Raw genomic sequence first — 24,338 nt, 5'->3', positions numbered from 1 at the left:
GGCAGCAGCCTGCCTGAATGAGCAGGCTTTGTACTGGTGAATATGTCGGGAAACAATATGTCAAGAACAATGGGGGGAAAAAAAGGTAATTTTGGTCCAAATCAATATATACCTGAATCCTGGCTAGCATACAGGCCACCACAGCTTATTTCCCACTGCTCTCTGAGGTGCCGGAGCGACGATGGCCACTGTGTAGTTACAGCTCTGAATAACGAGTTAGTCTCTGACACACTGCCAAAAGCGCTGCTGGCTACTAAAGTACCTCTTTAAATTAAGGCATTTTGGACCAGAATATAAGCAAGAGCTGGAAAGCTGTTGGAGAATGACCTTCAGTTCAAAGCTGTGATAGGTGAAGATGCTCGCCTGAGAAGCCAACACCAACTCCTCGAGTGTTAGACCAGTTTTAGCCAAAGTAGAAAAGCCAACTACAGAACTCTAATGGAGGTTTCTAGCCAAGCTCCAAATTTATTTTAAAAGGACAAGGATGATTATATCAGCCACCCAGCAACAGCTTTGGCAAAGTGGTAGCAGAGCAAAGTATGGAGTTGAGTGATGAGCCAAACTTCTGGGCTGCCGGGATAAAGGACTGCGGCATGAAGATGCAGGACGAGACGAGGTGTGAAGGCAGAACACAGCAAGCGTGGGCCGTTGGTGGTAGATAGAAAAGCAGACACAGAGAAGTGAGTTAACAACCTCGTGACAACTAGAAACGCTGACAGTTTCTTGGGACTGAGCCAGGCATGGGAACGTTCGCTCGCCGTGGCAGGGCTAACTTATCTCTGACTTGAAAATGTTCCTCGAGCAGCGTCGCCAGCGTTGCCCCCAAAAAATCAAGTCATAGGCAGGTTGAGGAATTGCCCCTACTTCCCCGTGCAGATGCTTTACAAAATGCAAACTGAACATCAGGGCTGGAAGTGCGTCAGGGTTTCTTCCTAGAAAACACAGAGCTGTTCCCTCAATAAGCTCCGTAAACGAGAACAAGAAAGGCTAAAATAAGCCACAGGCACACACCTCTCGCCCCAAAATTTCCCTCACTTTGCCATCCAAGCAGCAGCACAAGAAGACACGGTTAATAAGGAGCAAATTGCAAATGGTAGTAGGAATGCACGGAGGGGCTGCGGGGGACGCCTGAGCCGTGGTGGCGGAATAACGCAGCACGCTATTTTATCTGCTTTGGCCGAGGAAAGGCAGGTGGGAAAAGGATAGGAGTGTTGCTCAATAACCTCAGTTATCTTTTTATCTATCTGGTTTATGAGAGGAACATTCGAAGAAAATGGAAATTAAGTAGCTCAAAACAACAGGTAACGTAGAATCAACTCTTACCGGCTTCGCTGCTGTCCTGCATTTCCCTGATACCATTGGTATTCACTGTGGTAGCACAAGGACACTTAGTACTCTTGGCAGCAGTTTTGCAATGACTGAAGAGGATTGAAAGGACAGCAGCCAGACACTGTGATGGGTTTTATTAGCTCCCAGATGTGCAGGTGAGGTGAATCTTTGGGAAATGAGTTTCGCAGCCACGGATTTTCTAACATCACTCAAGGTCTCCAATAAAATCTTATAATGGAATAAAAGGCTGTTACGACAGAATTTTCAAGTCATCTTTGGCAAGCATCTTTTCTGCATCTGTTCATTTCTTACACAGAAATACACGTGCACAACATCTTTGATGATATTTGCCCAGCTGAAAACAGAAGGTCGGCTGCTAGGGCTGTGCGTGCCCACGCGAATTACAACCAACCGAGCCTCTGCGAGCATTTCCCTGGATGCCTCGTGGTGTAGGTGATCCAGAATCTGAAGATGGGTTGCCAGGCTGTACAAAACAGCATTCAGGTGTTAGGTCCTGGATTGCAGCATGCCAAAATAATACTGCTTGAAGAGTAAAATGGTTCAAGCCAAAACTAGAAGTCGCCACCCAGAAGCAGCCTTCCTCACCACCGAAGCAGGATACATCATCTCCCATGTGCCTGGCTTCTTCAGGCAGTGGTGGGCATCCACAGATACTGGAGGAGAACAGCTAAGGCACCACATCTGGGCCACGGGGAATTCAAGAGCGTTGGAAGAGAAAAGGGTGGTGGGTCATGACATGAAGGTCAGACTGCCCAAGCGGGAACCTGGCTGGTTGCTCTTTACGGCTGTGAAATTGGCACTCGCGTCAGTGGAGGTGGCTCTTCTGCAATGCAGAGCATGAGCTCCACTACAGTCTGAGACCACGGCAGAAAAAAGCCATGCAAGGAGTCGAGCAACACAACCTTCATTCTGCGGGGAGATGGTGAAAGGGGAAGCTGCGAGCTGCCTCTGCTTCCAACAGAGAGGGCTTTGTAGAGGAGCACCGAGGGGAGGCTGCAGAGGGCCAAAGGCAATCAGACCAGGCACTGCCACAGCACAGGCAAGTCGAGGAAAGCGGGTTCTGATGTCCTAGAGCAAATACTTGAGAGCGGTGGTGTAAGACAGTCCCTTCTCTCACAGAAGATCTATGATAAGTACAGGAGGGAGCGTTAACCACTGTGTGAAGGCCAGAGAAGAAGTGAAGCGAGGTTAATGGTGGGACTGAGCATGTCAAACGACAAGATAAACTGAGACCTGTTCCTAGAGAAAACGTGCTTTTGCCGGTCTTGGAGAGAATGGCAAGTGCTAAGAATAAAGGCCAGGGTGACAGCAGAGCGCGAGCCCCTGCCAGCACCAGCTCATTTGCAAGTGCGTGGGCAGAAGCAGCTGCGAGCTGCTCCAGTGTGCGTCTCCTCCGGCGCCGCTGGTGCCGGGCGCTCTGAGCCCTCGTGAGGTGTTTAACACACCGCGAAGGTGTTTTGCCTTGAAAAACATTCCAGAGGAGTAAGCTGGAGCAGGCAGTAAAAGCGACCGGTGGTTACTCACGTGGCGCCGAGGGGACTGGTGGAAAGCTGGGAGCAGCGGAGGGTCTGTAGGCGGCGGAGGGGGGGTACTGGGAAAGGGGGAAATTCACGTCACAGCAGAAGATAAGAAAATAAGAGACTTGAGGAGGAGCTTTGCTTTGCCCACCAGACAATTGAAAATAGATCAAAAGAAGAACCCAAAGGGTTTGTTACAGCTGACAGCTCCTAAGGAAGAAAGTGGGGCAAATTTCATACATTTCAACATTTTAAAATCGTTTTCTTTTTGCCCGGAAAGTAGAGGGGGAGCAAAGGGAGAAGACCAGATTCTGAGATCACTGTTACTGGGTGAGACAGATCGGAGTCCACCGCACTGAAATCAGGATCTGGCCCTTGAGTAGGCAGTTCAGCACCCCGCGACGAGAGGCAAGTGAAATCTGAGCTACGAGATGAAAGTCGGAGGAAGGAGGAAAGGAGTTTTACAAGGAAAAATAAACGATTATTGTTTCACTGCCTCAACACCTGTAGAGGACCCCAGGTACTAGCAGGGCTCTTCATCGAATTCACCTTCGGGATGAAACAAAACCACAAACTGTCATATGGACAAATATTCCCTGGACTGGCAGGGCTCAGGGGGTGTCAGAGAGCATCCATCTCAAAAACAGCCTCTGCTTTGAAGTGTCCAGCTTCGTGAGGCTCTCACAACAGCCAAACTTTTCTCAAAGCAGACACCCAATAAACGTGTGTTTAACCTCCTGAGGCTTCTTTGCGGGCTCCATCCTCCGTGGCGATGAAGGCGGTGTTACAGCAGCAACGCGGGGTAGCAGATTCACATGGGATGCGTTTTGCACATGATCTGCATCAATGCTTCATGATTTCTTTTATAATGACAGCATTAAAGGTCCTCTGGAGGAGGCTCACAGGGGCTGTGCTCATTCAGGTAACTGAAGGACAGGCTGGTGAAACTCTCAGCAAACAGCAGGAGACAAAGCATCGAGCTCAGGACTGTTTAACGTAGAAAGTGCCAAGTTAGGTGAAAACGCCTAATGCTATTTCTTGTGGCCTGAGTGGGGAGCTCAGGACTGCAACAGTCCCTGTTCAACCATCAGCACCAGGAAACAGGTTCTGGAAGTAAGAGGAGGTCCATCACCCATTCCTCTTTTCAAGGGTTAGTTCGCGATGAGAGGAATGAAGAGAAAAGAAAGTTAACTGGGCGGCTGCGCTCGCTGCGGTGTGTCAGTCCAGGAGACAGGGGAGCTGTGCCGGTGGAAAATCAAAGAAATGAACGCAGTGCACAGATGGGCTCCACGCTGTAAATTTTGCGTAGACAAACATTTTTTGGCGTGTCTGATCTCCTTTGCTCACTATTGCTCGAATCACGCAGCAAAGGATTTCAGAACTTGTCAGCAGAGAAATCTTCCTAAGGAAAAAAAAAAAACCAAACTGTTTCCCTTCTCTGCTGGCACAGTCCGGCGCTGGCACACCCTCACTTACTATAAATAAGGGGAGCGCAAAGCCATGCCATTAAGGAAACCCTGTCCCACACGCCATGCTCGGATGGACACTGTGTTCAGATAACGCTGTTACCACAGCCCCGCTCTGCATGTCACACTTCTCTTGTTGTCTGTGATGCTATCTGTCAGTCAGCCTTCCCTGTGCTGATATATTCTGAAAACTTGTCATTTAAACATTCAGATATCCAAGGGTAGTGGTAAATCGGGCTAACGGTTGCACTGGAACCGAAGCACAGCATTTAATAGGTGCAATGAGTGGAAGCATCAGGCCACGTTTCCCGTGGTTCCTTACTAATTGTCTCATGTTTAATATACAGGCAGCTCCTTGCAACTTGTATTCCCTGTACCTGCAAGCACTTACTGTCAAATGATCTTGAAAATCATTTCCTTCCACATCTTCATCCCAGAAGACCCACATTTGCCAGAAAGAAATCAGCTGGTTGGAGGATTTGAGGCTAGACAATTATGGGGCATGTTTACCTGCCTGCAGGTAACTGCTGTAGCCGTACGACCACTTCTGCCGCTGACATTCATAGCACTCATTCCATCCGTATAACCCCCGCGGGAGAAAACCCTGCTCCACTCTATTAATAGCGTGCATGTGTGCACGCAGGGTATCCGTAGCTGCTCAAGAGCTACAAGAATGCGGCACGTTGGCAGGGATGAGTTTGATCCAAGGAGGTCGCAGGTGTCTGGTGTCCAATGAGAAAACAAGAAAGGCTCCTCAACCAAGCCCCCAAACCGATGTCTTACTGCATAGTCTCACCAACAAGGGCGGGGGAGAGGGCTGGAAGATGAAGTAGTTAATTGAGCAATAGCGCTGCACAAGCTTTGATGGAGAAGGAGGTGGTGGCTCGCCCCATGTCCCCCGCTGCTATCAGGTATCGCCTCCCGTAAGCTCGTGCAAGGGGATGTCCCCCGCAGACAGGGAGACAGGGTCCTCTGCTGCAGAGCTGCTAGCATCTTGCATGGTGGAAACCTGCTTTAAATGCCAACCGAACGCTAACGTTACAGGAAGATCTTGTTGTATATAGCTTTCAAGATTAGGGCGGGGAGAAAAGTACAGCCTGCCTTGGCAAATATTGTCCGAGATTTAAATGCTCTCTCTTCCAGTGCCGATTTGTGCAAACACTTCCAGGGCATCAGGGAATGATGTCACTGATAAATACTAACCACGGGAAATGGCTGTTGGGAAGACGTAGCCAACAACAACGTGATCATGTAGTGCATGGCCACAAACAAAGTTAACAAGTGTTTGCATCCTACAGCACCGACCATCGCTCTCAGTCATCAAAAACTAACCCCTCAGCGAACTATTCTGCAGTGGTACAGGCGGGATTATTAAAGGATTGCTTGAGAAAGAGCAAGGAGAAGGTAGTATGTCATCAGAATTTAGGATCACTACTTTGATTTACTGATGAAAACTCTATGTACTTTGAGATCTCAAACCCCAAAACAAAGCTTAATCTTCACTTAGGCACTACAGTTGCCTCCCTTATCACATTATCTGAGTACATCACACTGTAATTACAGTTATCTGAGCAACACTTAGTGAGACTGGCAAGTATTAACCTTGTCACAGAAGCCCTTGAACATAGAGTAAAACTGAGTCAGAAACAATTTTTACTTTTTCAATGCCTGCTAAGTGCACTGTAACCAGTGGGGGGGAAAAAATGTCCTTACACCATCAGCAACACTTCCAAAAATCTGCCTCTTCATTATCATTAACTCAGATCCTGAAGTCCTAGCTCAAAATTCAGAACAAAGATGTTATTATTATGAGGGAAAAAATGCCTCATAATATTTGTATTTCTAAAAGCATCATTTAAAACATATCAGTAATCATTCAAAGAAAGGAATAATACTCACAGCATCTCAGTGGGATATTATGGCTTACTCTCAAGAGATACCCAGAAGTACTTCTCAATATTTTAGTATCTGTTAGGCAGTGATTGCAGTTTATTTATCTCTCTCTAGTGGGTACAGCAGTAGGAGATAAATATTCCATCTCCCTCTCCCAAGGGTGTAAGGGACTGCAGCCCCATACTCAAGTGAAGAAGGAAATCTCTCTTCCACATCACATCCTGGTGTGGAAGTGGCCCATGTCTGCCTTCTGGAGCATGGCCCAGTGGCCACCTTTGGCTGCATGTTTCTTTGAGGCATCCCCTTGTGAAGCCGTCGAGAAGAGCTTTGAGGAGTCCGGACCCTGTGCAGATGCTGCAGGGTGGTTGCTACTGCGTGGAATTGAGGCGTTCCCTTTTCTGGCACCTCTTCTATTTCATGGCTTTGATTCTTTTGCATTGCTTCGCACGCTGGGGCGGGGAGCTGGGTATGTCACCAAGTCTTCGTTTTGTTTTTGTTTTTTCATGCTTAAGTACAAGTCAAACTTTGTGCCTTTAAAGCTGACCACTGCTTCGGTAGCTTCTACCCAGCTAGTGTTAGTTTTTCCCAAATCTGAGTTTTGAAGTCCGTCATTATGCAAAAAAAAAAGGTATTGTTACATTTCCTGGCAATATTTTGTTTCTGATACATTGTGGGTTAAAAGAGCCCTCAGTACCCAGCAGATCACCAGAGTTCTTGATAGCAACTTCAAGCTTCACTGAGAGTTTAATAAGCTGCTGCTGAGTTATGATACACCTGTGAAGTTTATGGAAAACATTTATCCAGCCTGCGCTGTTAGCGGCTATCAAATCCTGTAGGCACTAGAGAGGACCCTGAACCAATATCTGTGCTCTGAAGTACAGCAGAAATACTGGGAAGAATATTTTGGATTCCCAGGCTTTGGTACAGGTCCAAATTTCACAGTCATTTGCTATTTCTATGAAAAGTTGGCCAGAATGACCAATCTCGGAATTCCTAAAAACTGGAAATAGAAAGGAACTCTCAAGCTTACCTAGAATTTTCTGTTTGGGACTAATTATCCTCTTTTTTTTTTTTGCCTCTGCTGGACTTGCTAATACTCTGTCGTGTGGAAGGTTCCAGATCTAAGCAGCAGGAGCTGCAGGTCCCAGCCATAGCAGAGGAAGAGCGCAGGTGCTGCTCGTGCCAGCGCGCCCCGTCCTGCGGCAGCCTGGCAGCCCTGCAGTGGAAGGGATGGCGAGGGGATGGCTGCGTGGCCTCAGGGAAGCTGCTGCTGAGGCTGGATAATGTCAGGCCATTCTACAGGGGTCAGACCCCTCCATCAGTCCATCAGTGCTGCAGACACAAGAGGCTGGGGAGCATTCCAGCCCTGCAGACGGCTTGTCTCTTAACTCTGGAAGCAGGACATCGGTTTGGGTTGTTGCCCACCTCCACATGCCGTGGACGTGTAGGTTCCCAGAGCAGCTTTCCACAGATGGAGCTCTCTGCTCATGCCCCTGCCTGTCTGCATGGAAGCTGTGGGAGCTCAGGTCCCTGTGATGCTTCTGCTGTTGTATCAGCTCTGGATGAATTCAACCAACTACCTTAAAAGTTATTGCAGAAATACATCCAGGCTGAGAGACGGCCCCACCTATACGCACAAAAGCACAGAGTCACTGAAAAGCCTATTTCCATAGGAAATTAGGGTGAGGAGACTATTGATATTTTTTCCTTAATCAATAGGAGAGGATAAAAATCATACTCTGTATTGCCTCTGAACTGGCATGCCATAACAGAGAGACTCAAAGAAATGACCATCCAGTCTCAAAGGCCCTGTTATGCTGGGAGTGAATTAGTTTCGTTGTGTCAACTGCCATAAAAATAAGCACCGGGATCTTTAAAATCTGAATTTTGGATAGCCCTGCTGGAGAGCCATCAGGAGCAACAAGCCAGCTGGTGGCAAACAGAGGGAGGCATGGGCAGACGTGCTCAGCAGGAGCAGTCCCAGCTGAAGCGCTCCCGTCACCTGGCAGGCAGGACAGGTGTGTCACCTCCAGATGTGGCATCAGCCACTTTCTTGTTCACAGCCTTTGAAGTGCTGTGCTGAGAAAGCCTGAGCCGTTACCGCAATTAGAGTAGATACATCATTTACTGGAGGAATTAAACGCACAGTAGCAAACCTGCAGTTGACACTCACAGGGTGCAATTTAAATCCTCCAGATTAGTAATTCTTTTGAGATCTTTGTAATCATCGGTAATAGGTAGTGAAATAAATCCACATTTATATCCTACAGACTGCAGCTGTGCTTCTGTTAAAGCAGTATTAACCGGTGGGGTTTAAATCCTTCTGCCAGCTCGAGCTGTAAGCACCGCAGCTCCTGTGCAGAGGATAACTCATCCTGGGTGATGGATGCTCCTGAGCATGAAAGCGCTGGTTAATGAATAATGAAAGCACCAAGGCAGAGTCGCACCTCAGGGCTTCGCTCCTGCAGTACGCTCTCTGGGGAGGTCCCCGTGCAGCTCGCCATGCAGCACCTCCCCAGCTGCAGCCCAGCCTGGATGTGGCTATGGATAACCATCGTAGAAGATAATACAAAATACTAATTAAAGGTTTATGCAGATGGACAAAGTGCCAAACCTCATCTCGTTTGGTCGACCGAGGGATTCACCTCGCCCCCTCTGGCGTTGTTCCTGCAGGTATCAGGAGCGCACACTCGCACCCTGACTTACTGCACAGGCTCCCGGTTAACTAAACAAATATGCCATTAAAAGCTGAGCCAACCTCGAGGGGGACATGTGGCTTTAAATTGCAGCAGGAGGAGATTTATGGACTTGTTTTCCAAAGCCTAGAGAGTACCTGAAGAGGCCTCAGACTGTTCAACATCTACCGGCTCTGATAAGGGAAGCCAGCACTCCCCTCGGGATGAGACAGGAGGGGTGATGGGTGCTGGATTGGCACCCGGCTTCGCCACGGAGCCCCAGCCACAGAGCAGGGACCCAGAGTGACAGTCGCTCCAGGCACAAAAAGCAGCTTTGTGAATTCAGTATGTTTGTAAGATAAGCACGGCATTGATAAAGTAAAGCACAGAGAGATTAAAAAAACTCAGGAGAACTATATTAGTGGCAGACTGGCGAAAAGAGCCCAGGAATCCTGGCTCTCCCTTCCTTCAGAGGGCCTTCAGCCCAATCTGCCCCAGATTCGTGACCTTAGAGGTGGTTTCTCGATGGCATAAAAAAAAAACAGTGACCAACACTACAAACAAATAATTTACTTAAACAGCCTGGGAGGGAAAGGAAATAAAACAGAGCTGGCAGAAGCGCATCTACCTGGTTCTATTCCTTATGTGTCGTGTTTGCTTTGTTTTCATTTAGGAATCTACAAAGGACATTGCTTCCGAATCAACCACTTCCCTGAAGATAATGACTATGACCACGACAGCTCAGAATACCTTCTCCGTAAGTGAACAGTAACCCCTAATGCACAGGTTTACCAGGCAGGCCAGAGGGAATTCCCTGGGTTCCTCTACTGTAGAGTGCCACCCAGGTCTTATTCATGGCAAGAGACTGGCCCAAACTGGGTGGCACAGAGCAGTGGTGATGTATGTCCAGCTCACGCTGCGGATGGTGCAGTTGTGACCCTTGGGGACCCCCGTTTCAAGGGTTTTCTTCAGCCAGGGGGACACCCGTGTTACTCTTTAAACATTAAATGGAAAATTTCCAAATGAAAACTACAGCTACTATTCCCGGATGGGCGAGGGTGTATTTATCTGATAAGTGCATCAAAGCAGGTTTGAGGAGTGGGTTCCAGCCCATTAGGAAGCTTTTCCTAACGCTTAAACTCAACCCTTATGCAAGCCTCATCCTTTGCAGCTGCCGAGCCACCTCCCCCTGCAGTGAAATTGCTGCACTGTAGGAAGGAAGCTGAAATTTCTGCAGCTAACAGCAAAATCTCAGCAAAACACAGGCTGTGGCTTCCCTGCGTGGCCAGCCAGCCATTGCTGCTCTGGGCTGGCCTGCAACCAGCCACAGAAGTCGTTCCGTACCCCAGCCCAGTTGCTCAAAAGAAGGGCAAGGGTTTCATCTCCTCCAGGTGAGCGTTCGCTCAGCTGATGGGAAGTTGCGGAACTCAAGCGTGAAACCTCATGAATCCTGCAAAGTTTGAGGCAGATTTCCCCTTCCCCAGAGGACACCTTGCCTAGCTGTTGCTTTTGAACATTCTGAGCAGCCAAGCTGAAAGCAGTGCCCTTTACCAGAGAAGGAACCGCAGTTCACAAGGTGCTGGGAAACCTTCAGGGAGCAGCGAGTGACGCTGCTGGCTGAAACCCCCGGCGAGGCAAAACACTCCTCAATTACACTGCTGTTAATTACCTGGAACACCACTCAGAGAACTGCTCTGCCCTTCTGCTCACTACTGGAAAACAACTTCCAGTTGTTAAGACAAGAAGAGAGAAACAGAATTTACGAAAAGTATGTTTTGCCAGAAAACCCAGCTTTTTTTTTCATCTTTACTCTTGTCAATTCAGATCAGTCACAGCGCTCGGGTGACGTGATTTCAGTGCTCAGGCGCAGGCGGGCGAGCAGAGTGTGAGCACAGCTGCATTTATCTTTCATACAAAGCCTTGGAACTAATGTTAAATTGATGCCAAGTCAGCTTTAGGAAACAAACGTCATTAGCAAAAGGACTGTAAAGGAAAGAGGAATTAAGTAGCATCTTGATAAAAGCGCTTGGAGAGAAGGGAGAAGACAGTCTCGGGCTCCGCAGTAAGGCAAGAGCTTGGTGAATTGTTTGCAAGGCTACTTGCGATGGGTGTTCCTAAAAGCTTTTTCAAAAGGGACTAAGTACAGATGTTAAGAACCAGTTGGCCCAACCTTTATGTGTTCCGCAGAATCGGCCTGGAGCAGCTCCCCCAGCAGAGGAGAGCTCGTCCTCCCGCACTCGGCACAAACAGGACTCCTTCACTTTAACCTTCGTAAAAAAAAACCTGCGGCTCCACTTAAAATGCGTACGGCTGATTTAGAGATTACTGAAAGGTTATGACCTAAATCCAGGAGAGATGAGCTCATCCCTATATGTAATGGGGACCGAATCATTGTCTAAGGCAAGAGGGTATCTGCATCCTGTTCCAGAGACGTGAGCCCTTCCGTCCCAGTGTTGCCCTCTGTGCAACACCTTTGCAGTCGGCTGTTTCTGTCACTCGCTGTGCTTTTTAGCCATTTCTGGGCACAAGTTTCTCAGAGGGCCACGTCGGGCGCAACCCTTATTTCACCTGTCTGGCATAGACAAGCGACCAACGCTGTGTGCATCTTCTGAAAGAGCAGTACGAGTGGTCTCAGCCTGCTCCACAGGGGCCAGTCTGACACAGGCTTCAGATAAACGTAAATGTGGTGGTTCTAACAGAATCGATGGTTCAAAACCCTGTTGAATTCAGTGAAAAAAAGACTGGGTTTAGGAGAATTGGGTCTGGGATGAGGTAGGAGCAGGAGTTTGGATTTTGCCCTGTTGGCATTGAGGCTGCTCCCTGCGAAACCAAGCAAGCGACAGCCACAGTGCCGACGCACGCCTGCAGAGGAGCTCAAACGAGACCCTCCTAGGGGACCATCCCCGTGACAACACACGCCGACCTGCGTGCCTGACACGCTGCCCTTCCCATGTCTGTGCAGAGCCCCAGCAAGTGGCCGCGGGATCGCTGCCATGCATGGGAAGCCCACACGTCCCCGGGGCTGCCACCCACGCGTGTGCCCCGGCTTCCCTCCGCTCCTGCCATTCTGCAGCCGCCCCCCAAGCTGCCCCGAGCCAGCACGAAGCACATCCACCCCCCCCTTGGCAGAAGGGGGGATTTCAACCATACTCATCCTCGCTGCCTGCCTGAGGATGGCAGGGCTCTGCTGCGGTGCAGAAGCACAGCCATGAGGAGGGGGACTGGGCACCTCGGGCGTGTCTACACCTTCGCGCACTTCTTCCCCGCGTGCGGTAGCGTCCCCTTTTTAAAGCCGCTGGCTTGGCTCCTGCCTTTCGGAGAAGAAAAAAAGCACAAGCAGCACACCGGGGTGCAGAGCCCCGTGGGGAGCAGCAGCATGGTGCGCTGCGGCGGTTCACCGAAGGAGGTGTCACAACGCATAGCGGTGCAGAGCAGCCGATGCAAACAGACAGGACGGTAAACAAGAAAAAAAAAAAAAAAAAAAAAAGCAAAAAAAAAAAAGCAGGGGAGAAAGCAAAATCCAGATTGCCCTAATGTTTTTTGATGTGCTGCCATTTTATTACCACTATCAGGAGACATATGTAAATTCTACATGGTACCTATGAGCATCCTTTTAAATTTCAGAGCTAAAAGTATATGTTGTATCGAAAAATATACTGTAGAGTTTTACAGGAAGAGAACACTGTGTGTTTTGTTTCTCTTCACATTAATTACCTGCTACAGAAAAATTCTCTCTGGAGATTATTGCTACAAGTAGAACAACCCACCCCTCTATACTCGGTGTGTCTGGCAAGATCCTTCCGATGGTATCACTGAAGCACTTTAGGAAAGATCTTTGATTTAATTGAAATCATTATAAATAGGATGGCCGTAAAATACAGGACACGACCAGAGAGGGTGGGCCACGGTAGATTTTAAGCCCATGCTGCCTTTTGCCAGGACACTAACAGACAGGTGAGGATTTGGGGTGCCTCCGCAGCCAGCAGCCCAGAGGCAGATGCTGAATCTTGTTTTAATAATTAATTGACTCTAAAAACTGACCCAAAAGTCGAAGCACTGTTACTTCATCCCACACACGTGGGTACACCCAGGACAACAGCACGGGCTCTCAGCACCCCGTGGGCTTTTGATTAAAGACGTTGCACCCTCACTACTTGGATTTGCCAATTCCTGCAAGACGCTGTCTGAATAGTAATGCGTCTGTCTGAATTGGGTTTAGATCCGGCCAGAAAATGCCCCGTCTGTAAAGGACACGTGCAGCGGCGTTGCTAGTTTTTGGTAGGAGACGGACTTTTCTCGCTGTTTCAAATCGATACAGACATAAGCCTCCCAAGCAGGGACTGTCTTTTTTTATTTTACATTTGCACCATCCTAATGAGGCTGGGCCCGTAGCGGGGGCTCCTGGGGGCTTTGCAATGCCGTTACGAAATGCCCAGTCCTGTCCCTCTTGCAGTCAGCGGGAGTTTTGCCACCAGTTACCAGGGGAATCGTTAGGAAGCGATTCACTAAGTTGGGAACGCCACAGCCATCAAAATGAGAAAGCATCAGCTGGAACATCTGGCTGTTTCTCCTCGGGAAGCAGGCGCCGCTCGCTGTGCGTGTCAGCAGGAGGATGGCACCCGGGAGGGACCGCGGTGCTGCCGGCACCGCATCAGCAGTCGGGCCAGATGGTGGGTTTCTCCTCTCCCTGCGCTCAGCCCCCCTGTGTGCCGAGGGGGGGGGGCACCTCTTCGGGCTTCCCCGTGGCCTGGCACCCACTCACCCTCCTGGGCTGCCCCCTGCGCCTTTGCCTTGCCACGGCCCCCCGCCCCAGGGCAAGCCTGTTTTCCAAAGCACCTTGTCTCCCCTTCTTCCAAAAAAATCCACTCGCTATAACAACATCACTCCGTTCCTCACTCTGCCTCTCTGGAATGCCTGCCAGGGTTTACCCCTTCGGTTTTTATAGTACAGACATCTCTCTTCGTGTGCTTGTTTGTTTTTTCTCGGCCCTTTCATTCCCTTACTGCCACTTCCCTTTTGATTGCTGCTTACTCTTGGGGTGACCCGGCTCGGGAAGCCAGCTTGAAGTGGTGGTTGTTGGTTTTGTTTTTTTTTTTCAGGGAATTTATAGCCCACGCTGGTGAATGGACTGAAGCATACAGAATCTTAAATGACTCTACTTAGCTGTCAGGAAGCTAAACACAAACATCCGAGATGCACTTGTTAAAATTTCTTCCTCAGAAATCAGAAAGGTTTCAATGTCCTTAATATTCATCAAAAGAAAAAGGGGTTATTAGCTGCGCTCCCCAGGAACGCGGATGCCGCGGGCTTCCCGAGGTGCAATTTGCTCACCTTGTGCACGTGTGGAGGAGCCGGTCCCCCCACCCCGGCCATCCCCCCGCGTCGCAGGGTTCATAGCCAGCTCATGAATTTTTCACTGCTGTTCCCCGCGTGATGCTGGATCTTGCTGTCACTTCCCGCATGGCTCTGCCAGAAGCGTTCCGTACGCGGTGGCATCAGCTGATGGCAACAACGCTGGGCTTCCTAGGAGAAAGCTCAAATTAGTGAACTTAGTTAAGAGTGTCAGTGTCCCACTGGCTGCCTACGCGTGGCCTTGGCTCCCAAAGACGTGCCCAGAGATGCAGAATCAGTGATCATTCCAGCAAAAGCCCGGGGGCGGGGCGGGCTGGGGGGGGGGGGTTGAGACGTGGTACTCTGGCAGTTACAGACCCTTGCACCCAAGGAGCATCTGAAATGATTCCTGTCTGTCTGGGCTCTCCCTCCAGGCATCGTCCGTGCCTCCAGTGTGTTCCCCATCCTAAGCACAATATTGCTGTTGCTGGGAGGACTCTGTGTCGGAGCAGGAAGGATTTACAACAGCAAAAACAACATTATTCTCAGCGCTGGGATTCTCTTTGTTGCAGCAGGTATGTTCTCCTTAAACTGAGTCCTTTGGAAGTGCTGCCTTTCTAAACTGGAAAGGAGGGTGGCTAAGCCTGTCGGCAGCTCTGTGCCTTACCCCTTTCCTGGATCGAGGGCATGAGCAACAACACACTAAGCAAATTTCTCAAGAGAAAAATAGGATTTTGAAGCTCTACAATAAGTATATTCTAGAAAAGCTTTCGGTTTTCCTGAAAACCAGGAAGCTAAATTCAGTAACAAGCAGGTTTTACACTGTTTAAAATGTATTAAACATTAGATGAATCAGGCATCTCTTACATCCAGGGCCCTTTTCTTTTATACGATGGCAGAAAAAAATTCACCTGTTATAGGTGAGCCCGTTTTTCACACTAGAAACATCTGAAAGAGTCAGCCACATTGTCAATAGCTTTCCCTGAAGCTGAGATCAAGCATGCTGCATTTAGATGAAAATTCAGTAAGGTGGATGAGAACTTATCTTGATCAAGGTGAACAGCCATAGCCCTGAGCTCAAAACGTATTTATTTTTATTTTATTATCCTGAATGTTAGAAGCCCACTAACAATGTTAGCGAGCTCCCATATAATACTTCTTTCCCCGCTGTGGCAATGAAGGGAACAAATCCTGCTGGATATTTTGGGATCCATGTGAGCATACGTGACCCGGATGTGGATCCGTTCTTTGTTTTTCAAGAATGAACGAAATCTTGAGATAAATGAAAGAGTAAATAAATGTGATAAAATTTCCTGGTCATAATCTTTGAACGATTCAGGTCCAGAAAGTAATGTGGCTTGAGTTTGATCTTCCCAGCCACATAACCGCTGATTTATGTTTTTCTGTCTTTAGGACTAAGTAATATCATAGGGATCATTGTCTACATATCAAGCAACGCAGGTGACCCAAGTGACAAGCGAGATGAGGACAAAAAGAACCATTACAACTATGGCTGGTCTTTTTATTTTGGAGCCTTGTCTTTTATCGTGGCCGAGACCATAGGTGTTCTGGCTGTGAACATTTATATCGAGAAGAACAAAGAGCTGAGGTTTAAGACCAAGAGGGAATTCCTTAAGACTTCTTCCAGTTCTCCTTATGCCAGGATGCCAAGTTACAGGTACAGGAGGCGGAGGTCCAGATCCAGTTCTCGATCTACAGAGCCTTCTCCATCTAGAGACATTTCTCCGGTTGGCATGAAGATAGCAAGCACCATTCCCATGAACGAAATTTCCATGTACACTCTTTCCAGAGAGCCTTTGAAGGTTACAACGGCTGCCAGCTACAACGCAGACCAAGAAGCCAGTTTTCTGCAGGTTCACAACTTCCTTCAGAAGGAGTTTAAGGAAGGACTCCATGTCAACATGGTCAACAGGAGAACGACGCCTGTTTGAAGAACCTTCCTTCCTGGCGCTTTTTAAAGAAATATTGAAAGAGAATGGATCTGTCATGAAAGAGAAGGAGCGATGTTGAAGTACCCTCTCACCTCTCTAACTGTGGCATGTGCTGAGGTAGCAAGTGGAGATCCTCTGGACCAACATAAAGATGTTACATGCTCGTAGCTTTTTTTGAAGCTATTCGGAGTTTGTTTCTTTCAGTTCTTGGTGTCACGAGATGAAGGCCGTTCATGTTCCTGCACTTTTGTGGTGTGTAAAAAGTCTTGGAGAAACTACAAAGGACTTGCCACCGGTGTGTTTTAAAGGATTACAGAAAAATTGTATGACTTTTTTTTTTTTTTTTCTAATATTGAGATCCCTTAATACAGACTTGCAAATATAATTTATAACCAAGTCCAAGGATGAATACAAACTACTCATCAAGTGAGCCACTTTCCTTTGACACAGCATAAGCTTTGCCTCTTTAAAAACAAAAACAAAAAAAAAAAGGGAAAAAAAAAGAAAATATTTTTGAAGGCAACACTTTGTAAAACTGACCTGTGCTACTGAAACCGTAGAGCACCCGTGTACTGAGCATTGCCAACTCCCTGATGGGATGGTCAGGGGGTCTCCCGTTCCTGGGCATAAGGCATCCCTCAGGGCAATGCAGGTGGGGGAGAGAAGGGTGGGTGCATCTTGAAACACCTAGGAAGGGAAGGATTGAAACAGGTGGGACTTGAGCATATTTGCAAATATCATTTCTTGCCTAACATTTAGAAAACTTGAATTCTCATTTTGACTAGCCCTAGTGCCTGATCCGGCAAGGTGCTGAGTGCTGTCTGTCAGGAGCCCCTATAGACTACTTAAAGCAAGAGGGAGAAGCAGAGCTGAGCCGGGGTGGCCCGCGCAGGCGAAGCCGCCAGTTCCCTGCGACTGCATTCCTGTTTTCCTTACTGCTTCACAAGTGCAACACTAACGCTACTGGAAACTAAGATATCTAAGCAATGTGCGTCAGAAAACGAGAAGCTAATACGTTCGGACTAGCAAAACTTCCTGCAGCAACGGGAACTGAGTGTTAACAGAACGGATGACAACTTTGTATTTTTTAAAATAGAACAAAAAGAATCACCGTTTATGAGATATTTATTAAACTCTTTTTATTATGAATAAGTGCCGCATGGTGCAAGGTATAGTTGCTTTTAGATGGAAATGATGGTTCGACCTAATTTAATTTATTTTGTAATGACGAATCTACTTATGTGCAGAGAGCCCACAGAAAACTCTATGCATCACCTAAGGGGGGAACTAATTTGTACCCTTTGCTTCCATATGTTTCTAAAAAGGTCTGAAATACTTTTTTTTTTTTTTTTTCCCCTTCAAATTCCTGCTTTCAATTTTTACACTTAGGCTTGGAATCTCAAACCTCGAGGGCCTGACGCAAAGGTAATTTAATTTAGCAGTACTCACGTTGATCTTAGTGACCGCTCGACCAAGCCATATGAGAATGAGGGAGGTGCCCGATTCCCCGTGGATGGATCAGGTGCAGCGGGAGAGGAGCATCTAATTCCTGTAGATTCCTTTGAATATACCCGTCATCTTTGCCTAGAAAATCTTTGCTACCAGAAGACTAGAGAAGTGGTGATGAGAAAAAAAATAAATCATGATTTGGAAAGCTTGGCTCACTGATGGTGGGTGATCTCAGCCAAACTGTTAAAACCTCTTTAGTCTTAATTTACCCGGCGATGGCCGCGGCGCCTGTGACTCGGTGGTGGTTTGGATACGAGGCTTTCAGCTAGTGGAACCAAGTCCTCCAGGGAAATCCCGGAGGAGCTGCCTTAACATCCCAAAAAGCAAGTTGAACCTCCTCTCCCCCCGAGGTAAACCCTGCCTAAGCCTCTCTCCTTGCAAGAACCAAGACACAATTCTCACAATTGCTAAGCAAAAGTCTTCCCCTAGTTGCTGTTCAGCTCTGCCCAGCCCTCAGCCTCACAGAGCAGCATCGTTATTTTGGCAGAGGTGGGTTGGAGCCTTCATCCCTGCTTGTTAAGAGTTTCCATTCAGGTTAAAACTCTGCTGGGATCCTTTTTCAAACCTCTGAACTCTGACAGCTAAAGCGAACAGAGTGATGGGAACGATTTAAAAGTAGAAAATGTTGTGCTACTTTCTGTATCAACACACTATGGAGAAAGATGTTACACAAGCTTTTTAAAAAAAAAAATTCAGAGGCAGACGAGAAAACTTTTTTACCTACTTTTCGGCTAGGACAACATAAAAGAGCTCTAAAATTGTTAAAAGTTCTTGATGAAAGGTTTTTTTTACAAGAATCTTTATGCTTTCAAACAATAAATTATTTCCTACTTTTTGAGACTTCGTAATATTAAAATACTTTGATTAGCTATGATAGAAGTAGAAGTTTGCAATGAAAAAAAAAAACCTTCTGTCTCATTAGTGTGTCATACTAAGTGCTAATTAATTTACATCTAATTATAGTCGATGTATTTTTCAAGTGCAATTTCCCAGAACTATTTGTTTCCCACTGTGTTAATAAACTAATAGTTAGAAATAAGTCCTCATCCGTGTTTACTGTAATTAAGAATAAAACCATTCCCTTTAAAACCAGGAGTTAGATATAGGCTGTTTTTCTAAACCCATGTACATTGAACTGGAAGTTGACAGTGTGAGGTTTGCTTCACGCGTCCGTTTTGTTCTTTTAATCCTCATTTTCTCCAGTGAACGTGTTTAAAACCAACCGACCATGTGATGCCAGCCAAAGTCCGAGGCTTTGCTACAGCCCGGGTCAGACCTGCAGAGGCACCTGCAGTGTTTTTATGCCACATCAGCAAAAAAAAAAAAAAAAGTCTTGCCGAGCGTTTCGGGATGTCCCGCTTTGCCGGAGCGCCTTGCCCCGGAGCTGGGCTGGTTACAGCAGCTCTCCTGGGCGCGATGCCCTGCTCCGCTCCCAGCCAGAGCATCCGCTCCTGCTCCAGCAGGCATCTTTGAAAAACAGAGCTGGAGCAGGGAAATATTCATGGGATGCTCATGGGATACGGGGTCTGGACAGGGAACAAAGGCACAGGGAGATACCAGGGACAAGAGTTTTAGTCCTGTGGGAGAATGGGGGCTGCGATTTAAAACTCATGGTCTACATCAAATGGCAGCGCAGTAATTTGTGCAACCAAAGCAAAAAAACAAATAATCGTTGTCTCATTTGACAATTCCAATAAAAAAAAAAAAATCCTCCAAAAATCAGTCTTTTCCTGTGGAAAACCTGATTCTGACAAAACTGAGAAATTTGCAGCGTACCTGCCCATGAACAGTGTCTTGCTTCATGGCTGATCTCTCTCTACAGAATTAGTTTGTGCTCAGACTTTCAAACCACTCAGTCACAGTTAAAAAAAAATAAAATAAAATAAAAAAATAATCATCTGTTCTTCCACATCTCTCTGGTTTCCCTGGACAGCACCAAACAAATGAGCCCCCGTTTCTCAAAAAGGCCTGCAGGTATCATCATACCATTAACGATAATCAGTCTTCTGGTGTTATCCTATAGCACACTGTAACAGCAGACCGAAAAACCAGCTACCAGACCAGATTCGGTTTTCTGAAAAACAAAAGTTTCAGGTCTATCGTCAGCGCTCTCCTCCTAGTTTGTCCTCCTCAATAGGAGTCAAAGGAGAAATCACTTCATATGCCCATACAACTAACAATAAACTATTTTTATATTTCCTTTACTTTCTGTATGGATCACATATCCGCAAGGGCTAATATATCATGTCCCTTGAGGCTCCGTTTCTGTCTGCAGTTCTGAAGTGTTATTTCCACTGTGCTTCAGTTCTACTGGTATAGTCACAACCATGTATAATGTACTTAATCCTTACTTTTTAAATAAACCATTTTAAATGTATGTGTTTGGTGTGGATAAAGGTATATAGATTTTTAGCTTCCAGATTCTCTGAGCTGAGATTTCTGTGTTTGTTTTTCTGCGTTTCTACATAGTTTGATTGCAGCTGGGAATGTTACTGCAAGCCTGTATGTCAGAGGGAAAAAAACTCTTCTTGTGGTCCCACAGACCACAAAATCTCCAAGATAAGCTATATTCATGGTATATCCAGACATTTGGGTTGGAAACTAAGAAAAACCTTCTCGTTTCCAGCTTAAACTTGGCCCATATGATTCACACGCTGGTTTCAGTGCCTGGTTTGAGGCTGGTACGGCAGCCAGCGGCACTGCAAACCACCGTCAAGAAAAATGAGCCAGTGTCTTCTGAAGCACTAGCCCCGAGCCTGTGCTTTCCCTCCACCTTCTGAAGGCTGACATGAATTCACTTCTGAGCATCCTCCTCTCCCTGAGCTTGTCCGTTTTGCCTGAAGAAAGCTCGACCCCGTGTGCTGAAGCTCCGCGAAAGCCTGGCTATGGTCACCACCACAAAATCCCGGTGGTGCGGGCAGCACCGAATGCGAGGCAGCACTTCAGCAGCCTCTCACTGCTCCCAGGCATCCCAAACCACCCCTGCATGACAGACAGTATTTCTTCTTCAAATACTTCTTTTAGCTTTACCTTCCCAGTTCCTGAGCCTCCAGATTGTCTTAAAGAGGAAGGCCACCGGTGCACCTCTGTCTGCCCACCTCTCCCCATCAATGGGCACGTCTGGGTGGAGGCAGGGAGTTGTGTTTCCAAATGCCTGCGACACTCCTAGTGAAGCAATTTGAAGCTCAATCCCCAGGCTGATTCCATGGAACTAAAATAAATAAAGGCTCTTCCCACACACACGTTGCTGGGCAGGTCTGGGGGTAAACACTGACCCCAAGAGCCGCACCTGCCCCGCTGCGAACAGGGATGCGTCAAAAATGATGCTGAGGGGAAAGCAAAGACAGAATCCTTAAGGCTTCAGAAAGTGGCAAAAGAGCCCAGCGAGGAGGATGTGGCATTTCCTTGGAACGAGAAAACTAACGAACATGGGAGGTGCCGAAAATAAAAGGGAATGAGGAGTGCTCTGCACCTGTCCGCCGAGCGGCTCGTCTTACCGCCGCCTCGCTGCGCCAGAGCCGCAGGGATCGCTTACCGGCACGGCACAGCCGGCACGGCGGGCAGTATTTTAAGAGGATGAAGCCGTGGATCAGACGTGCAGGCGGTGGCGGGGCATGGCAGTTGGTATTTTAAGAGGACAGAGCCGTGGATCAGGCGTGCAGGCGGTGGCCGGAGCTCCCTGGGGCTGCGGGGCTGGCGAGAGGCTGGCTGTGCCCAGTGCTGCGGGACCACGGCCTCCTTCTTCATGCCCGTGGGAATCTATTACAGACAAAAAATAAAAATAAAAAAATTAAAAACCCGACCAAAACACACACACACACACACATTTTTCTCTTGCCTTCAGTGACGGCAGGATTTCAGCCCCCAGACTGGGGAGCTTTTGGAGATGGCACTGGTGGCATCCCTGGGTACCAGCCCAAGCGCTGCGGGGGAGCTCCAGTCTGAAGGAAGCCACTTGCTGGGAAGGTGTTTGAGCCGAGAGCAGACCAGGCACCATCTCCTCCGCCCGGGTCCGTTCTCACCTGCAGAACGTCCTTCTGCAGGAGGGGAACCACCGAGTTGGGTTAATCCGCTTGTGGGAAATACCAAGGCTGGTCTGAACGGAATATGGGAAGGTGCAAGTGCTGGGGAGCAGAGCAAGCCCGCACCCTGCCAGGGAAAAATCATGCCACGGCTGGTCTTGAGACACCTCCTTGGGCATTTTCTCCAGCAGAGAAACATAATTGTGTCTCTCACTCGCTGCTGCTAAAGCGCTAATGACAACCCACCCTGCTTCCCAACAGGTCCTCATTAATAGTCTGTTTATATTTCACGTGATATTGATTTTTAAATGTGAATACTTGCCAGCTGACGCAGGGAGACGGCAGGAACCGTTCCTACAGGATTTAGGCATCGTGGTCTTCTGGATGTGCAGAAAGCTTCTGAGGTTTCCCTTAGCCCTTCGCTCCTCCAGAAATCAGCTTTGCTCCTGCATCTGCGGGTGGCCACCAGCCCCCCAGGGAGGCCAGCTTCGCCCCCAGGCTGGGGGAGGCTCAGCCCGTGGGCACGGCAGCCTTTCAGCTCTCCCCACGCCGGCCGGAGGGGCTGCAGGCGGTGCCACCGCACACCCACCAGCCACCCCCACCGGCAGCGGGAGCCAGGGCTGGCAGGAGGTGGCCGCAGTGCCCTTGCAATGCGGCTACACACGTGCACGCAGCAAACCCAGAGAGCCCATGGGCCCTACAGAACACCTTCTTTCCCATGGACCAGTGGCTCTGGGTCCCCTTTTTGGGGACAATGTTTCACCTCATCTGCAGTAACGTCTCTGGGGAAGGCACTGCCGCTCACGCTGGAGCTCATCAGAGCTGGTTCACACCCCCAGCCCCGCTCGCTGGGGGAGGGAGGATGGATTTTTTCCCCCCTCTGATTTCACTTTAGTTGTTTCCTGGCTATTATTAGGGAACTCAAAACAAAACCCAACCCTGAGGAACTTAACCAGATCAGAGGACTTCAATGAGAACAAAAAGCATGAGCCTTGCCAACACTGGAAGAGAGACAAAGACCAACACCAAAAAAAGATTAATGAGTTCCCACCCCTGCAGTCCTTGTGGGTTGTAATTAGTCTAAAGCGTGATCATTAGCACTTGCTTCCTCAGCAACCAGAACCTTGCTTTGTGCCCACATTTGCAAACACACGTTCTCTTTGCCTTGCTCAACTTGCGGAGGACCTGTGGAGTCCGTAGCATCAAGGAGGCAAAATTAGGATGCAGCTCCCAAGATCGACTGATGTCTAGTGAAATTTAACAAGAGACTACTTCAAAGGAAAAGGCATTACATTTTTAATGCATTCCTTTTCTGGTTTAAAGTCTGTTCCCTGTAGGCTTTTCCACTTTCATGAGAACTCTTGGTTCTGGTTTAAATGTAAGCCTCTAATTCCCCCAGCCCCAACACGGCACATCACAGTCCTATGCAAGGCTGTGAGCAGCTTCCTTCAGACATGTCCACGGTCTGTGGGCCCTGCCTTGCCCCGTGTCCCCAGGGCCCTTCCTGGTCCCCTTCTCATCTTCTGCACCACGTACCTTCGCTCCTTCCCAGCCCCTTTGCAGCGGGGCCGGGGCACCAGATGCTGTGCCAGCTTTAGGCAGTCACCCTGTTCCCCAGGGGTGTCTAAACCAGCACTGTCACACATCCAGCAGAGTAATGTTAACCCCTTGAAGTCATATTTCAGTTACAGTTATTTTGGATCAATACCTTTTATCTTATCCCTTATTTCCTCTCCCTTTCCCACGCTCCCCTTTTGCCTTAACTCCTTGCTTCAGATTGCCCTCGTTAATTTGAGCCGACACCTCTGCACACCTTTATTTTGACATCAAATTGGGGTGTTCATAAAACAGGGCTGGAGTAGCTTTGACATTATCTTGACACGATAACATGATATTTGCAGCTTTCCACTGGCATTTTTTTAACCATTCCTTTGACATTCAGGTACCGTCACTCTCCTCGGTTTGACATCCCAGTTATAATGTCATCTCCATAGTGGCCTCTGCAATGACATTATCATCACGTTCACATTGCGATCAGCTGAAATACCAAAGAGAAGGAGAGGGGTTGGCCCCAGCCCTGGCAGTCTGGGTTCAGGGTGACTGAAGGCACTTGTGGAAGAAGGAGCAGACGCCGGAGGTGCTGTACGCATGGAGGGAAACCTGCGCGGTGGGAAAGCAAGCGAGCGCTCCAGTGGGTTTGCATTAGAAAAAACAGGCAAAAGGCAAAAGAAACACACACGCCAACTACTCAGACTACTTCAGGTTAGTTAACAGTAACTGTGATAAAAAATAAACACTAAAATCAATGTTTGCTTGTTTTGCCATCCTTTACGCCGCAACGCTCGGCTCTGGAGGGGTGTCCAGCCCCCGACTCCTCGCAGGGGCTGCCGCAAGCTGAAGGGCTGCCAGGGCTCTTCAACTGCTCCCAGTCAGCCCGAGCTCAGGCCCAGCACCAGTCTAAGCACAGACGGGTTTATAACCTCGCTGAAAAGTTAATTGTCCTATTAAAGCTGTTTCTGGGCATGCCTCAAGTCAAGAGATCCCAGCCTTTGCGCGGCGGCTGGGGTGGCTGTGGGGGTCGGCGGGTGGGAATGCACAAGCAGCGCGGTGGGACGGGGCGAAA

At 48.3% G+C, this 24,338-nt stretch overlaps 1 protein-coding gene across 1 annotated transcript in view; it reads left to right on the top strand.

The window, feature by feature from the left end:
• Positions 1-20,070, top strand: part of CACNG4 (calcium voltage-gated channel auxiliary subunit gamma 4) — a 43,483-nt gene extending 23,413 nt beyond the window's left edge. The window contains exons 2-4 of the mRNA XM_040582013.1: positions 9,575-9,658; positions 14,667-14,807; positions 15,646-20,070. Of these exons, the coding sequence (XP_040437947.1) occupies positions 9,575-9,658; positions 14,667-14,807; positions 15,646-16,184 (764 nt within the window). The 3' untranslated portion in view covers positions 16,185-20,070. The remainder of the gene's footprint in view (positions 1-9,574; positions 9,659-14,666; positions 14,808-15,645) is intronic.
• Positions 20,071-24,338: the final 4,268 nt, after the last annotated feature.

This window comes from Falco naumanni, chromosome 1 (genome assembly GCF_017639655.2).
Source record: "Falco naumanni isolate bFalNau1 chromosome 1, bFalNau1.pat, whole genome shotgun sequence".
Classification (NCBI taxonomy): Eukaryota; Metazoa; Chordata; class Aves; order Falconiformes; family Falconidae; genus Falco; species Falco naumanni.
The sequence above is the reverse complement of the archived record's forward strand: the minus strand, read 5'-3'. Positions and strand labels throughout refer to the sequence as shown.